Here is an 18,086-nt window from a genome sequence, read left to right on the forward strand (position 1 = left end):
TTAATTCCACGAGGTAAATTTCTGAAACCTAAGTATCGATGGATGATTATAAGTGTACGTAGTAACCGTTGAATAACAAATATATGCGCTTGCGTCGATAATTGCGCACTCTCGTCATTTCTCCTATAATCATTAAAATTACAAAATATATGTAAACTGGTACCTTGTTATTAATAGAAAAAAAAATTATTTAAGTTTTGGAAAATGTGGATTTATAGCTTGGAATGTTTCGTCTTGAATTTAACCCAGAAATAAAATAAACAAAGCCGATTCATGAATTTTCGGAGTAGTTGTGGAATTTAGTTAGAAATAAAGTGAGTTTGGTTTACGTACTTGGACACTTGATTGGGTTTTTTGCTGACGGAATAGGTATTTAGCCAGTAGCGATCAAGCTAGCTAGAAACGTTTAGCGAGTGAATGTGTGGACGATACCATCAGAAGAACAAGGAGAGAGCCTATGAAAATATAGAAAGAGGTTAGCATGCCGCACTTTGAAAAATGAATCCAGAAAGTGAATAAAGGTTGTTTAAAATATAACTCGTTATTATGGCGTTCTTTCGGGGTTTGGACAAATAAGGTATGTGTTTTTTTTTTTTTTTTTTTTTTTTTGGTCTGTGACAAGCAGACATATTGTTATCCGTTTGATTACAAAAAAAGGGTGTCTATAAAAGTTTATGTATCACGTTTATGAACTACGTGTAATTGTGGAGAAACGACCACACTCAAGTAACATATTATATGCATGCAGGCCACAATAAAACATTTGTTGTCTACTCTATAAAGACGCGCGTATAAACTTTTGTTTACAATAGAACAGCCTACACGAGTTTCGACATTAATACAGCACTTCGGGGGCTGTAAGATCAAATAAATGCTAAATTGTTTCAAAAGAAAACACATAGGATTGTTAGAAAAAAAAACAAAACAATACAAACATTAAAATAGGTTAAGTCAACACATTTTATAAATTAGGGGGGGGGCAGTTGCGATAACCCTAACTCCGACCAACAAACATCAACCCCATACTGCGGTCCTTATACATTGTAATTGATAGAAACCACTCACATATATGTATAAGTTAAGAACCAAACCAATTAAATAAGCCACATAATGTGATAAAACTTATTAATTTATTTTTACTAGTGTATTAAAATATTAGGAATACGTCAGAGATTTAATATAATATTCATTAATACAAGTTAATCATTAACTATAGTTCGATTTACTTTATAAATTCTGCAGTCTACACAACCTTTCATTACAGTTTATAAAATTAAATTACTTGCTCATTAGTTAGCATATGTAATATATAGTTAGTGATTAAGCTAATGATAAGCAAGTATTTTGTGGCAATTGTCTGGTGGCCCGGGGGAAAAGCTAAGCAAATAGAGTCAAAGGTGGCTTCGTAGCTGAAACTCCCGACCGGCAGGTGTTGTAATCTTACATTGATGATTGCGTAAGTATAAAATACTAGCGACTCTAGGTATAGAAGAGTAATTATTATTTTATTATATTATATATATACAGTAGAACCCCGGCATACGTTTTTCCAGCTTACGATATGGAATACGATGTTTGTTCCGACCCCTGGTTACGACATTTCCCTTGCCTTACGGTGTGTGTGTTTTTTTTACATAGCCATAACCACTTATCAAGGCCCAGAGACCTCTCGAGGATAAAGGTAAAGAGTGTACAGTAGTCAGTTGGACAATAAAGTAATCGTTAGTAATGGAAATTCGGTAAATTTGGTAAGACGTGGAATGGCTCATCAAGAACTTGTTTAAGTTGGACTTGAAGACAACCATATTGTAGTCAGCTGGAAAGTAGGAAAACGGAAGACAATTCCACAGGCGTGCAGTTCTAAGAAAATAGCATTGTTCATGGAATCTACGTTTAGGTTTAGGCACAGATAAAGACTGGGGGGGATTATTGATAGTTTTTTTCAGCTAGACGGGTGTTTCGTGTCATTCGCAAGGGGGGACCATAAATCGAAGCTCAGTCCAACACTTTCCATGAAATTAACGATAAAGCAGAGGCAAAATCGCAACATCTCTTCTGTGAGATAGAGGTTGCAGCGAAGAAAAAAAGACATCTCCTACGAGGCTACGAAGTCTATTTTGAATTCTATCAAGGCAGGACAAGTCCTTTCTAGCAGCTCCTACCCAGATGTGACAACAGTATTCCATCCTTGCACGTACCTAGCTCTTATATAGATAGAGAATTGCATCAGCAGTGAGATATCTACTGGATCGATAGAAGGATCCGACCATTTTCTCAACGGCCTTGGCAACAGATTTGGTGTACGTGTTCCATTTAAGATCAGGAGTAATGGTCAAGCCCAGAAGCTTGTCAAAACTTGAGGCCTCCCCAAGACGAGAGCCATTCATTTTAATTGATGCCAGATGTAGATCAGAACGTTGATGATGTAAAGATAGATGCTTGGTTTTAGAAGCATTAAAAGTGACCAGCCACGCTTTTCCTCATTATACCACGTGCTCAAGATCAGAAGAGAAAGAATCGAAGAGAACTTGGTCGTTTACTGTCTTAGATGTGCTACCATAGATGGTAGTGTCATCAGCAAAAATGTCTACGAATGTTGTAAGGATGTTATTTGGAAGATCATTAATGTAGATCAGGAAAAGATTGGGCCCAGGATGGAACTCTAGCATTTATAATGTTATTTGATTATATACATGTATATCATATATTGTACTGTATTTTATTACTAATTTTGGTACTCGTGCACTTATTGATCCGTGCTGAAATAATAAAGTTATCATTTAAAAAGCCATTCTTACCATGGGGAGGGGAGGGTTTTTGTACCTATTCTGTACTTTAACCTTACAATTGAATAAAAAAAAATATCATAAAACGTTAATAAAACTAGGAAATACGATTTAAAAAATAGCGCGGATCAGTAAGTGCATTAGCACCCTAATTTTAATGCCGTATCCCGGAGTTCTAATATATATATATATATATATATATATATATATATATATATATATATATATATATATATATATATATATATATATGTATAGAAGGAACTAAGTTTATATATACAAAATATTTTATATTCCCTGTTAAATGTAACCTGTATTATACTGCGGACAATTTTGTATGTTTACATTAAAATCACGGCAACAGATTTGTTAAAATGTTAACAAGATTACTCTTTTCTGAAGTCACCGTTTAAATCACTTGTTGTAAATGATGTCTAACTGGTTTACTTTCAGGTATATGTGATTTCTCCCTCAATCTCTGCGGCTGGATCCCACAAAAGGGCTACAGACCATGGCAGCATGCAATGACGCCGACTCCAATCGCTGATCACAGCACAGGCACGAGAACAGGTAGAAAACATTAGCGCAACCTATGCAATACCTTGTATTTAACTAGAGTGCTTCGAATAATAAGCGCTTATGGGTAATTAAAAATATTTGTAACTGATGGAACTAAGCGATAAGTTTCTATATACCCTAAGAGGCTACAATCAAGTCAAATACTAATAAATAAACATTTTCAGATATTAACATCTTGAAGCATAAACTTTTACCAAGGTTAAATGATTCGGTATAAAATAACCGGAAAATTGTTGCTGTGCTGCTAACTAAAACAACCAAACGAAACTAAACACCATGAATAACTATTCGAAAATATAAATAACGCGAAGAATTATTATGTTCCCATAGTTACTGGATTCGGCATTAAATAACACAACCCCTAACCCTAACCCTAACCCTAACCCTAACACAAAAAGATTTGATATGCCTTAAAAAAAATCAACCAAATCAACTTATGGTGGCTTTAATTTTTCTTCCTGGGCTTTTATAAGAGGTGACCAATTAGTAGAATAGGAGGTCACACTGGCCACCCACAGATGTTTAAATGGGACAGAACCTTGTAAACAGAACTATAATAATAGCTAGTATATATTGAGAAACATAAGGACACGGAGATTCTTATATGACACTATTGTTTCCCGGGGAGAGTTGCTTGTTTGGGAACGCAACCAGCTGCCTGAGGGAATAAACGATATCAAACGATAGGCACATGGAGATATTAAAGCAACGGGTTTAGATATCGTCGGCTATAACCGACGGACATGGGTGTCTTCTCTAGTTTTCATTGCGTCGTCGGAAACAGCATTTCCGTCGTCAGCTGGGACTGCATACTGAACTTTAACGCTTGTATAGAAACAGCGAAGAAATGTCTTTTTATAAACAAAATATACAATTTATTTTACATTTAACACTAGCATATTTTTTTAAAGGCCAGTTGAAACCAGACGCATGTAGTTAAAACTGCTATGTCGCATCTCTAGACTCCAGAATGCAAGCTTCAACTTTATTAAAACAATAAAAGTATATTTAATTCTCTCTTTCAATGAAGAAAGAGGGAGAAGGGGAGTAAAAGAGAGAAATAGAGAGAGAGAGAGAGAGAGAGAGAGAGAGATAAAAAGAGGGAAAGATATATTTATAAAGATTGAGCATTGCTTTGTTTTCATATGCCTCGATGATGAGTTCTCCGAGTTTAACCTTTCGTTTTTTAGGATCTCAAATCGTTTGGACTTGGTTGAATAGCAATAAACGACTGTCATTCAAACCCAGCCAACATACTCTAACATTCCCGAACCCACTAAGCACCTGCCTAACACATCTGCACCTCACAAGTACAGACAAGTTGGCCATAAGGTTCATTAATGTAGAAACCCCTAAATTCCTCAAAAGGGACGCTCTCCATTGCGCCACACTTATGTAGAAATAGATATGGGAATGATATAGTGTAAAATCGGTGTGGAACAAATATCGATCAGTAACACAGTAGTTCTCGAAGTGTTTAAAAAACTTCAAAGGTTTCATATGTGCAGCACCGTTCACACTTTGACTGGAATTTGTGGGAATTGAAACTCCCACGCTAAATCGATTGTAGTCCTTTAACTCTGATAACCGGAGAGCGACACAGTCACGTCACTTCCTGTTTCTTATATTTCTACCTCGACAATTGAATTAGCCTGGGATTTTCAATTCCCACGCATTCTCTGCAGAGTACTGACAAAGAAACTGAGAATGCTCATTGTCACTTATAGAAAGCCAAAGGTCTATATGAGTAAGAACACAGTGAAAATCAGCCGGTACAAGAATATCAAGTGGATTGTAATCGAGATGGAAAAAAGTATGGATTATGGAAAATCTGGAGATATTTCGTGTCGAACAGATTTTAGTAAACACCATGTTTTATATCTCACTTGTGCGAAAGATTAAATACTGTGTTCAAGGTTCACTGTATGTAAATTATATATATATATATATATATATATATATATATATATATATATATATATATATATATTATAAACGTGTTAAAAAGTTTAAGGAAAATAACCATGATGAATGTCCTGGATATGACCTTAAACTATATCCAGTGGTGAGGCCCCAGCTTGCGGTGTTTGGGAGTTTGTGGAGCCAGCCTTTAATTGCTATTGCTCCCAGGTCCACTCTGGCCCGGAGTGGTAGTACCTGTTAGGGTCCCAACTATGGGTTAAATAGAAACCGACTTGAAAACAACAAATATATTCTATTAAAAAACGATTCTTCAAAATCTTTGGATTCGGCATTAAATAACCTGAAAAGGGTTGATATGCCGTAAAACAAAAACAACCAACCAACCAATAATTATGATGAAAAATGAATGTGTAATCGACTAATACGCACTTGTAATAAGTTCATAAGGCATCCGCATACAGGTCTCGTATTGACCATATCATAGTAAGCATTTTATAGAGCCAAACAATTGTTCCCGAAATTTCTTTAAAGGGGAAGCACCAACATTGTTTGCTCTATTTTACTGCAAAGAAGTCACAATTCTGTAATCAACGTGCGCTGCTCCTTTAAATGATCTCACGTCGCTCTTGGTGTGTAAACCTAACTCGGTGGCGTCAGCAGAAAGGTTTCACTGTCGCATGTGAACGTATCCCTTATAGCATTTCGAAACATAGACTTATCACAAAAAACACGAACACATCTAGCTTTTTATTTTTATCAATACCGTATCAATAATAAGATTAGATTGATGCAAAAATAGTGTTGTATTTTTTATCAGATATATATATATAATTATTTTCAACAGCCGAACCAACGTCGCAGCCAGCCCACAAGAGCCAAGAAAGCCAACAAACCGGAAGTCCAAGACTCGAGTTTCGCCCTCATTTGGGCTCATCAGTGAGACATATCCGCGCCGAGGATTTGAAACCGAACCTCTTGCATGCTAGGCGAGCACTTTACCAACTGAGCAAACACTGAGTTGCGACGTTGGTTCGGCTGTGGAAAATAATTATATATATTCTCTCACACTTGCTGAACATTATATATATATATATATATATATATATATATATATATATATATATATATATGTGTGTGTGTGTGTGTGTGTGTGTGTGTTAAAAAGCGACATTATTTTTGCACCAACCTAATACAAATAATGTATAGCCACCGTCTAAAATGACGGAAAATAAATAAGGCTCCGATAGTGTTCGCAGTAATATTCATATAAAATAATGTAATTTAATTTTTCAGGTATGAATTAGTATTAAAACGCCGACGAATTAAATAAAAGACATATATCAGTCATGGCTTTTTATGCTGAGTGAAGGATTTCATTTCGAACTTTTACAGAAAATGTATCTTGTTTGATATTGTTTTTTATATCTCACAATTTAATTTTTCACAATTTAGTAGAGTATTGTATTTCAAAACGTATGTGTTTATTTAACTGTGATTATCAAAGCCAGCCTACTAAGAGAAGCCTACTCTGACTTACAAAATATGCCTTTGCTTCTTCGTACACATTCTTCGGTAGAAGCGCAACAACTGATCAGCAAAAGCTAACCCCTTAAGGAAGGCAAGACCATTGAACTTATAACTCCTAGGACTGAAGGGAATCATACCTCTGCCCGACAGCAACAAAGCCAATGCAACTTTTATTGCCGAGGAGGTATCCTCGACTAATATACACAATCCAAGATTTACGGGTGTAGTGTATTGTTATTAATCAAAATGACCGTTCTGTTTAAATATTCTGTATTTTCCATTTGAATTGTGCTTATTATCCCATTTCGTTTTCCTAGGTGGATTTTTGTACACTAATGCGACAGCAGCGAGGAGATCAAATACGGTTTCGCGTGTGTTATCGCCATCGTACCCTCCGACGACGGCATCATGTCTCAAATTTTGGTACTACATGTTCGGCAGTAACCCAGGTGACCTATATCTGCAAATCAAATTGCCGAATACCGAGAGAAGGGTTTGGCAGCGAACAGGCACACAGGGCGACCTTTGGTGGTCGGCCCATGTTGATGTTGGCCAAACCGGCATTGATTTAAGACAACCGTATAAAGTAAGTATCTGTTTTGTTTTCTTTCTGAATTTTGTAAGTATTTATGCATTACGTAACTTATTTCACTGCTATATCCCGACTTAGCTAATGCTTCGTTATAATAGTGTTTTTTTACTATTGAATAATTATTTATTGTAAATCGGTTTAGATATTCTATTAGGAATGTTTTTTTTAGTATGATATATGCATATTAGAGTTACAGTTAATGTTTTATTTCAATATTAAACATCTATAATCTTATTAGGAATTTTATACTTTTCTTAGAGACAGTGTCGTTGGATGTAACGATGTTGTTTATGATAGTGATGATAATGATGATGATTGCGGTAATAATGATGATGATGATGATGATGATGATGATGATGATGATGATGATGATGGCAATAAAATGATGCTGATGATGATGGAAAGAAAGAGCATTGTTAGAAAAAGTTGTTATGATATAAATTTAATACACTCACACATTATTTGTGGATATTGATAAAGAAGAAAGCTGTTGGCATAAACGCTCATGAAAAGAACACTAGCTGAAAACGTGACGGTCCAATATAAAAATATCTAAAATGTGTAAAAAAAATGGCGTCTTTTACCGGTGTGACAAGTTAATCTGAATAGGCTACCTCTGTAAAGAAAAGCGGTTAATCCAATTCTGAATGCTTCAAATTCATTATGTGGACACCCGAAATATAGGTCAGATATAATGAGTTTTTTGGGTAAGAAAAAAAAACGAGATGGTGCTTACAAAGTAAAGCGTTTATTAATTATTGTCCGGGAAATTTCATCACCCTATAAAGATAACTGAATTACTTATTGTTTTACTCATGCGAAATGGCACTTGAAAAAAAATCCTTGGTTATGTAAGTGAAGCAAACAGAGAAGAGACTCTCCTACGTGAGTGATAGTGAAAGGTAGATACCCAATGGAGGGTGATGGCAATGGACCTTTCTGTTGCGGATGGCAATCAGAGATACAGATTAAGAAAGAAGAAGGAAAGGATTTTTTTCAAAAGCTTGAGAATTTCAAAACTTGCTTGAAATTGGTTTTCTGAGAATTGTGAAAGAAAACTCTGAGAATTGGAGGCGTGATTTAGCCTACCTGATTCTCCATATAATTAATGGTAAAAATAGCCTCAAAGACACACTTTGCTAACTGCCAGGGGTTATCACACCGGTCAGCGAGGAACCCCTGACTTAAGACACACTCTGCCAACTGCCTGTGGCTTTCACACCAGTCAGTGAGAAACCTATGACTTGAACACGTTTTTTGTGTTTCGAGCATCTGAGCGATATTTTCCAGTGACCACTGAGGGTCTCGTCACTCTTGAAGGGTTCAGCACTAGACAGAGTTGCAACTGTAACCACCGGTTCTTAGGGTTAGTTCAGGTTTTATTGTACATGTTTACGACGAGAACCCGCCACGGATTGTGTTACACCACGGCCACCGAGAGTAAGAAGAAGGCCTGTTAACTAAAAAATGTCTGTAGGCAATGTAGGTAAGATTTGTCAGTCTGTCAGTACTATATGAGGGTCATTTGAAAAAGAGCAATAAAACATTTTTAAAAAGAAAAAGGAACACAATTCGATTAATACTGAAACTGAACTTTATTCAATATAAAATATAAATATAATATATGTAAAATTAAGTAATTTTAAAGCAATACACAATTTAAGACTGATAAAACTGAATTATGAAGTTAGCAAACAAAGAATTAAAAAAACATTAAGCACCAACGATGAATAATTTTTAAAGTTAAAACAAACGATAAATAATTTTAACAATGAAAACAAACGATAAAATACAAAAAACTGAAATCAAACAAAGAATTTAAATACAAACAATAAAAGTTACTAGTGCAGAAATATTTTATTTAATTTAGAGAAAACTCACATGGGTTTGATGTTATTTCTGGGAACTTTAGAAATTATTCAGACTAATGTTTTCGTCTTGCATGTTTATTTCACAACGTTTTATCATCGAATCTTGACTTTTCCTTTATTACACCCTCAGGCCGGAAATGATGTTCACATACCTAAAAATATAATTAAAGAAAACATTCATACCATAATGTAAACTATTGTTAAAATATAAGAAAATATAGTAAACACACATTTACAATAATAATGACAGTGTAGTATCTGTTCTGATGCTACACTTCATTTGTTCTGTCCTCGGTCAGTGGAGGGGAATCGTTCATGACCGAGACAATTTTTATTTTATTTTTGTTCCTATCCATAGTGCCCTTTTTTTAGAGAGCTAGATTTTCCCACATTAAAAACCGACCTTGTGTCTAACTGTGCCCTCGTGAAGAGGTAAGTAAATAAATTAAAATATACATATTTTTGACAAATATTCTCATGTAAAAATTATTTGTTTATATTTCTAAAAAGAAACAATCAATTTTAATATATAACGCTCAGTCACCGGTAATTTAATTAATAGCCGCGGTGTGAAGAATTTTCAAACCGACTTTAGGAAAACATATAGAACTTTAAAATATTTGGAAATACTCAATGAAAGGTTTTATTTATTATTAAAAAGACATTTTCACAATTATTCTCATGTAAAAATTATTTGTTTATAATTTTAAAACCTAAAACAAAATTAAATTAAATTTTCAACCTTCCTGATAGACTTTTTTAGCCTTATAAGAAAATAAACAGTTAAAAAATCAACATAATATTTGCTGTATTAGCAATAAATAGTATTGTTTCTTTAATTTATATTAACAATGTTATCAAACGTTATGAAAGTACTTGAATACAGTTCTAATTAAATACACGTTTAATTATTAACAAATACCATTACTTACTTTACTATATTTGGTTGGAATAAAATTTTCCCTTCCAATGGCGCGTATCCAAATTGAGAAAATTTAAGATAAGAAAATATATGCACTTTGGGACCTTTTTGATAATTTCCCCGGCAATTTGTAACAACGCAAGAAAACACCATGTTAGACAGCAAACTGAAAACTAGACGAAACTGCTGCTGATAACCTAGACTATATACCTACAAGTGAATCTGAAAATGACGTCAAGTTGTCATGTGCATCGGCCTTCTTTACTCTCGGTAGCCACGGTTACACTATATGATACCCAGGACAGTTATATATATATATATATATATATATATATATATATATATATATATATATATATATATATATATATATATATATAGAGAGAGAGAGAGAGAGAGAGAGAGAAATACTACATCAATGGGGTAGAAAAGTTTTACAGGAACAATAATAATTAAATTTGTTTGTGATTCTATGAGTCATACCTGATCTATTCTTTGCGCTTTTCTTAAGTTCTTTTTTTTGTTCTCTTCTCTTTAAAAGTTTGCATTCGAAGCTAAACAGAAATCTGGCCCGAAAACTGACGGCATCATCGCAATCGACGATGTTGAGCATCTACCAGGTCCCTGTTCCAACAATGGTGTCTGCGATTTCGAACAAGATTTATGCGGGTTAAAAAATTTAAAAGGAGACGGTTTTGATTGGGTTCGTATTCACAATCGATGGCGCTTCCATCTAAAAGCAGACCACACTTTGAAAACTTCAAAAGGTAAAACAATAAGCAATTGTTAAAATCTTGTGTAATGTGACCAACGACTGTTTATGTCGAGTTTATTTAATACAACTCCTTGTTTGATTCATTTAATATTTATTGGTTGATAAAATGGAAAAAAAAAGAAAGAACATACATGTTTGCCATTTATTTATTTACATAATATTTAGCTGACAATGACATTATGTTTTTGTCCTGTACGTATTGAGCTGGCCAGGAATTTATTATTTTGAATAGAATATTATTATTATTATTATTATTATTATTATTATTATTATTATTATTATTATTATTTTTATTTTTATTATTATAATAATTATTATTATTATCATTATCATTATTATTATTAGTATTATTATTATTATTATTATTATTATTATTATTATTATTAGCATCCTTATCATTATTATTATTATTATCATCATTATTATCATTATTATTATTATTATCATCAATATTATCGTTATTATTATTATTATTATTATTATTATTATTATTATTATTATTATTATTATTATTATTAAAGACAATGTTCATATATTTATAACGAAAGCACCAAATAATTTAAACGGGTTTCCTTTTGTACAGCTAATAATATCAAAACTGATAGCAGTAATACTTCGTGGGTCATAAAAAAAGAGACAGTCTCTACCATTAATTTTAAAGCTTTACATCTGTTATTGGGGAAATGTGAACCTAACTCTAACGCGTATTAACAATGTCTGAGTTAAATTTATTTACTTTTGTTTACTCTTAACAAAGCATACGTAAAGGGCTACGTTAATTGCGGGTAAGTATTTAAAAAAAGGGACTGATAACTTGGGCGTGTTACGTTCGAGTTTAGTTCATTCAACAAAAAATACTTTAATTAACATTACACATGGGCTTGTGTCTAACTTCTTGGGGAGCAAGTAAATAAATACTTTAAGTAGGTTCTACAGTTATAGGGACAATCCTAAATGGACAATTGTGTAAAGTTGGGATGGTACATGTATAATAAGTTTATCGGGTCGTATTTCGTAGAAGTACTTAGAAAAAAAGCACAGTGATGCAAAAAATGCTGGGAATGGAACAAGAGCTTAGGATGGATGATCATTTGGGTGCTTATAGGAAACCGACTCATTTTTGCTTCATGCCACATGAAGTGTTTATCAAATATAACATCTACTGTCTACATGACTATCCACATATTAGAATTTAAAAAAAAACACAGATATTGCTGCCATATTGTTTATTATCCTTCTCATCCTAAGAATTGATTGCGGTCGCAAATGAGCAAAAAAGGATTTAAAAAATGCTTCATTTGACTAAGTGAATTCGGTATTAATTATTTAAATTTTTCTATTTTATGTTTAATAGATTTGGGTAACATTACTATGAAACAAAATGTTAGTAAGATTTTGATTTATATGACCAACAATAATCGATTCAGTTTCTTTTCATATGTCTATTTAATTTTAAGCTGATGTAGTTTGCGTGAAGTTTGGAGAAGAGATAGAATGCGCTGGAGATTTAAAATAACATATATTTGATAAGGAGGTTTTACATCGAAATATATTATAAAACAGTGTTAGACAAATTAAGTCATTGTTTAGACTAACTAGACATAATTGCTTATTCTATGCTCACTCTTTAGAGATAAACATTTTGCTTTGGCATTCATTTCAGGTCATTATCTGTCCATTGACGGGAGAAAGGGTAATGCAACGGCTTGGTTAGCGAGCTGGACATTTGAGAAAACAGAAGGAAAGTGCCTCAAATTTTGGTACATTGTTTCTGGACGTGGTGAGTACGCTACTTTGTATGAAGCTAAATATTTTCAAGTTTTTACGATGTATGTGATAACATAATTACTCTAACAACTGCTACTATTATACGTAACACTAATAATATTTTGTCATATACATGTAAATTCAATAACTTCTGTTTGATAAATCATAAAAGTCATCGAATCAAAGTTCATCTGTTGCTTAATCCAGTAAAATATCTATTTTACAAGTAGCAATTTGAAAGACATTACATTATTAATAACTCAAGATTCAGTTTTATTCTGTCGGCATTAGCCGTTGTTGATTCTGCTTAAAAACCCAAATATTACTTAATAAATAATTTTATATAATGGTTTCTTAAGCTTTTCGTAAAATGAAACATTTCTCTGTCATTTTTTCACAAAACATGGCGGGCACTCATCTTTATTCAAAACAAATGTAATTTACAAAACTCCTTTCCTGTAATTTATACAAAAATGTTCGTAATCATGTCTTATGTTCAGCTCATTGAAGGTTTTACACGTTAAAGAGAAAGTAGGAAAAGAGGTGACAAAAAATAGTAGACAAAGTAGCAACAGTACCTATTGCTCCTTTCGAAGTTTGTAAGTGAATGGTGGCGAACAATGCACGAAATATTTAACGATCAATACGTATAAAGGATTTATACAGATTAAAAATACATTTCGTTTGAAGATAGCGCTATAAGTTTGTTCCGACGAATAGTGGACCCCGTTCGCCATGGAACATTTGAATGATATTCTCATCAAAAGTAAAAGTTTTTTTTCTTTTTTTACAAAGGCATCACCACATTATCAAGGCCCAGAGGCCACTCAAGGATAAGGGTTAAAGAGTGTACAGTAGAAATTGGACAATATAGTAATCATTAGTAATGAAAATTTGGTAAATTTGATAACTTATATGGAACGGCTCATCAAGAACTTATTTACTTTAGACTTGAACACAACCATATTGTAGTCAGCCGGAAAGCAGGAAAACGGAAGACAATTCCACAGGCGTGCAGTTCTAAGAAAGAAGCTTTGTTCATGGAATCTACGTTTAGGTTAAGGCACAGATAAAGAGTGGGGGAAATTAATGATAGTGTTTACAGCTAGACGAGTGTTTCTTGTGAAAGTTTGGCGAGGGGGGACCATAGATTGAAGCTCAGTTGAACACTTTCATGAAAATAACGATACATCAGAGACAAACTCGCAACATCTCTTCTGTGAGATAGAGGTTGCAAGGAGGAGAAAAAGACATCTCCTACGAGGCTACGAAGTCTATTTTAAACTCTATCAAGGCAGGACAAGTCCTTTCTAGCAGCTCCTGCCAAGATGTGGCAACAGTATTCCATCCTTGGACGTACCTGGCTCTTATATAGTTAGAGAATAGCATCAGCAGTGAGATATCTACCGGATCGATAGAAAGATCCCACCATTTTTCCAGCGGCCTTGGCAACAGATTTGGTGTACGTGTTCCATTTAAGATCAGGAATAATGGTCAAGCCCAGAAGTTTGTCAAAACTTGAGGCCTCCTGAAGACGAGAGCCATTCATTTCAATTGATGACAAATGTGGATTAGAATGTTGATGATGTAAAGAGAGAAGCTTGGTTTTAGATGCATTAAAAGTAACCAGCCACTCCTTTCCCCATTGTGCTACGTGCTCAAGATCAGAGGAGAGAGAATTGGAGAGAACTTGCTCGTTTACTGTCTTAGATGTGATTCCATAAATGGTAGTGTCGTCAGCATAAATGTCTACAAATGATGTAAGGATATGATTTGGAAGATCATTAATGTAGATCAGGAAAAGAGTTGGGCCCAGGATGGATCCCTGAGGGACACCGGCATTAATACTGTGAGCTTCTGATTTTTGCCCCTCAACTACTACTCTTATGAACCTATCAGAAAGAAATGATTTAATAATTGAAAAGACTTTTCCAGCTATACCATAGCTAGCGATCTTATGAAGTAAACCTTTATGCCATACCCTATCAAAGGCTTTAGATATGTCAAGAGCAATTGCCCTAGAAAGATTGCCACCGTCGAGAGATTTGCTAATCCTATGCGATATAACTGTAAGGACATCTGCTGTAGATCTAGCAGAACGGAAACCATATTGAGTGTCACTAAGGTTATTTTTGTTGAGATGGTTGATTACTTCTGTATTTAACACAGATTCTAGCAACTTACTCATGACGGACAGGAGACTTATTGGCCTGTACTGAGAGGTGAACTTAAGAATTACATTTAGGAAATGGTCAGAAATATACAAGATTAATTTAATGTTTCGACAGATAAATGTAACTTTCGTGTGAATAAAATAGGGTATAATAAAGAAAGGAAGAATACACAACTCTAACAGATGTGAAGCAATAACAAATATGCCTGTAAATAAAACAAAATGAAGCTACACGGGTAACAACGTTTTGGGGTGTCGCGCAATCTTGTGTCATGGAACCAATTAGTGTGACCAGGTTTAGTAGAGCAGTTACGCACAAGCACAGTCAAGAAACGACGTACACTAACCCTAAGTCCCAGTGGCCACATTTTTATCTTTGTCTAATGATGGGTCCTTTAAACGATAGCCAGATACTCACTGATCCCTGGGATTACCTTAATTAATTACATTAAGTCTGGGTGGCAATGCATTTACCTGCTGGTCATTTGTTGTTAGTTACCGCAGTTTAGTTTTTTTCTATCACAGGTGCACTCATCAGCGGACATAGTTCTCTCGCATCTGCAGTTAGACGTCAGTGTTAAGGTTAGATCTTGAAATTAATAAGTTTATTCTTCACAATCAAACTAATCAATGATAATTCCGGAGATCACTTTCTTATAAACGAAAATATTTATTGAATAAAATATTTTCACATTCTTAGAACTGCACGCCTGTGGAACTCTGTTCCGTCTGCCTGCTTCCCTCCGGACTACAACTTGGATGTGTTCAAGTCTAATGTTAACAAATTCCTAATGAACCGCCCCCTTAAGTAAACACTCCATCAAATCTCCACACTAACGTAGTGTACTTGCAATAACCCTTATCCCTGAGTGGCTTCCGGGCCTTGATAGGGGGTGATCACTGTGTAAAAAAAAAAAAAACAAAAAAAAACATGCCATCGTAAAAACAATGATTAAACAACTTGAGTTCTTCTGGATTCAATACATGTAAACTGTTTCGAGATACAGAAGTCTTCAGCTTAAATTCTTTTACATAGTTTCCAGGTCAGAGGAGAAAGAAAGGGCTTTTCAACTTGAGTCTTTCATGGATCTATCTCATTTTTTGGAGACTCCAGCTCGAAAATACTGATTTGTTCCTTTCAAAGTCTCTCTTCCATCTTCTAAACAAAAGGTCCTTTGGAAACCCTAACTCTACCCCGCATCTCTCTGAGATCAGCATTTCTTAATCTGTCGTTTGTAGATTACTCCTTCTCTCTATATTGCTTTCTCCCTTCCCCTCTCTTTCTTCTCTTCTGAGTCTCTTTTTCCTCTTTTTTCTTTATTCTCCCATCTCAACTCATGTTCACATCACACACTTTCTCTCTCTCTATTTCTCTCTCTCTTTCGTCATTCAAGTTATTTTAGCCATCACCAGCAAGATGGTCTCCTAAGTGACACAAGACGAATGGCTTATTTCTAAGATTATTCTGGCCATTCAACTAGACTTCTGATGCCAACCTATCTATTTTATCTCGTTGGGAAATTAAATATTCTCCACGATATTTTATGAAAAAAATCATATTTTACTGCGCACATGAGACTTTATAGGCGAAATGTTAAAAACGCCGATCATACTTAACATGAAGCCCTAAAACAAGATAATCTGGTGTTGCTCGACGCGTAAAATAGTGTTATATAATCATTTATTGGATTAGTAAACTATTACTGTCTCTACTTTAAGAAATGATACGACTTGAGGATACCATTGAATAAATTATTACACAAAAATAAAGAATGGTGCTAGTCAATGGTGGATGTCAAGATTCATTCGAAAAAAGCGAAAAAAAAATTTGATGTTAGGTGAAATAATAATTCATTACGTTCCGTACAAAGAAGTAATTGTTGCAGCAGACGCAAGCGAAAACGGAATCGGTGCGGTACTTTTGCATTAATTGAATGACGGAAAAACTAAAACAATTTCAGATTTTCCGAGGGCATAAATTTCGGCAGACAATAATTATAGCCAAATTGAAAAGAGGTTTTAAGAAATTTAATAGGTCGTTTATTTTTCAAATGGATCATATATATATATATATATATATATATATATATATATATATATATATGAACCTTTGTATAAAGGGCATATAGCCTGACCAATTATAAATTTTCCTTATTTCATTGACAAATAAATATAGGAATTTGCTTTGTCTATCAATTTATATATATATATATATATATATATATATATATATATATATATATATATATATATATATATATATATATAGTCAATTTTTGCATCAAATGACGAATTACTGAATTATACCGCGAACAGACTAAAGCAAAACTGTGGCATTCAAATCTAGTGCCGTTACCACTGTTCCAAAACATATGGACTGATTAAAAATATATGAAGATGAATGCACAAAATGTATAAAGATATTTTTCCATTTGGACCCAATTTTAACCCCTGAAAAGTATTTTTACCGGCTATAGACCAAAATCGAACGATCCCTAAAAAATCCCATCTCGTGAGGTCACAAGCGCCAGTTTACGCCTTTTAGTTTAGGAAGTGACAGAGTTTTAATATATGGAGACATACATACATACATACAGACAGACAGGGATAGTGAATTTTACAAATTTAATTTACGTTCATGTTGCCTACAAATGTTACAGTCAGGCTGCAGATTTTGAACGTACGCTGTTTCACGGAGCAGAAACACGGAAAAGAGTTCTGACTTTCGTACAACTAAAGTCGCTACAAGCTACACATATTTATCGTCAAATATTTGAGATCCGATCGATCGTAAACCAAAATATTTTTTAGCGATGAGTAAAAACTCCCCTACAAATTTAAAATTTTATTTTAAGAAAACATATTTACAATCTTACATTTTAATGCTTAATGGATATAATAAACGAGTGTACATCCGCAGTCCAAAGAAATACAGAAACATATTTTCAATATTTCGACTAATATTGATATTCTTAGACAAAAAACGTATGTATCGACGAAAAAGAAAGAAAAAAATACAGAAAAATGCCTCATAAAATAGAATGTATAAAATATGAAATGCAGAAAGACATAGATAAAAGCCTCTCTTTCTCTCTCTCTCTCTCTATATATATATATATACATATATATATATATATATATAGTAAAACGTTCAATACTTTTAATCTCAAA

At 33.8% G+C, this 18,086-nt stretch overlaps 1 protein-coding gene across 1 annotated transcript in view; it reads left to right on the plus strand.

Moving 5' to 3' along the window:
* The window catches only part of LOC145292801 (MAM and LDL-receptor class A domain-containing protein 2-like), a 228,899-nt gene that overhangs the window by 85,600 nt on the left and 125,213 nt on the right, over positions 1-18,086 (plus strand). The window contains exons 30-33 of the mRNA XM_080138841.1: positions 3,240-3,356; positions 7,133-7,401; positions 10,742-10,967; positions 12,639-12,755. Coding sequence (XP_079994967.1) covers positions 3,240-3,356; positions 7,133-7,401; positions 10,742-10,967; positions 12,639-12,755 — 729 coding nt within the window. The remainder of the gene's footprint in view (positions 1-3,239; positions 3,357-7,132; positions 7,402-10,741; positions 10,968-12,638; positions 12,756-18,086) is intronic.

Source organism: Euprymna scolopes, chromosome 14 (assembly GCF_053919585.1).
Source record: "Euprymna scolopes isolate OS-2025 chromosome 14, ASM5391958v1, whole genome shotgun sequence".
NCBI classification, from domain to species: domain Eukaryota; kingdom Metazoa; phylum Mollusca; class Cephalopoda; order Sepiida; family Sepiolidae; genus Euprymna; species Euprymna scolopes.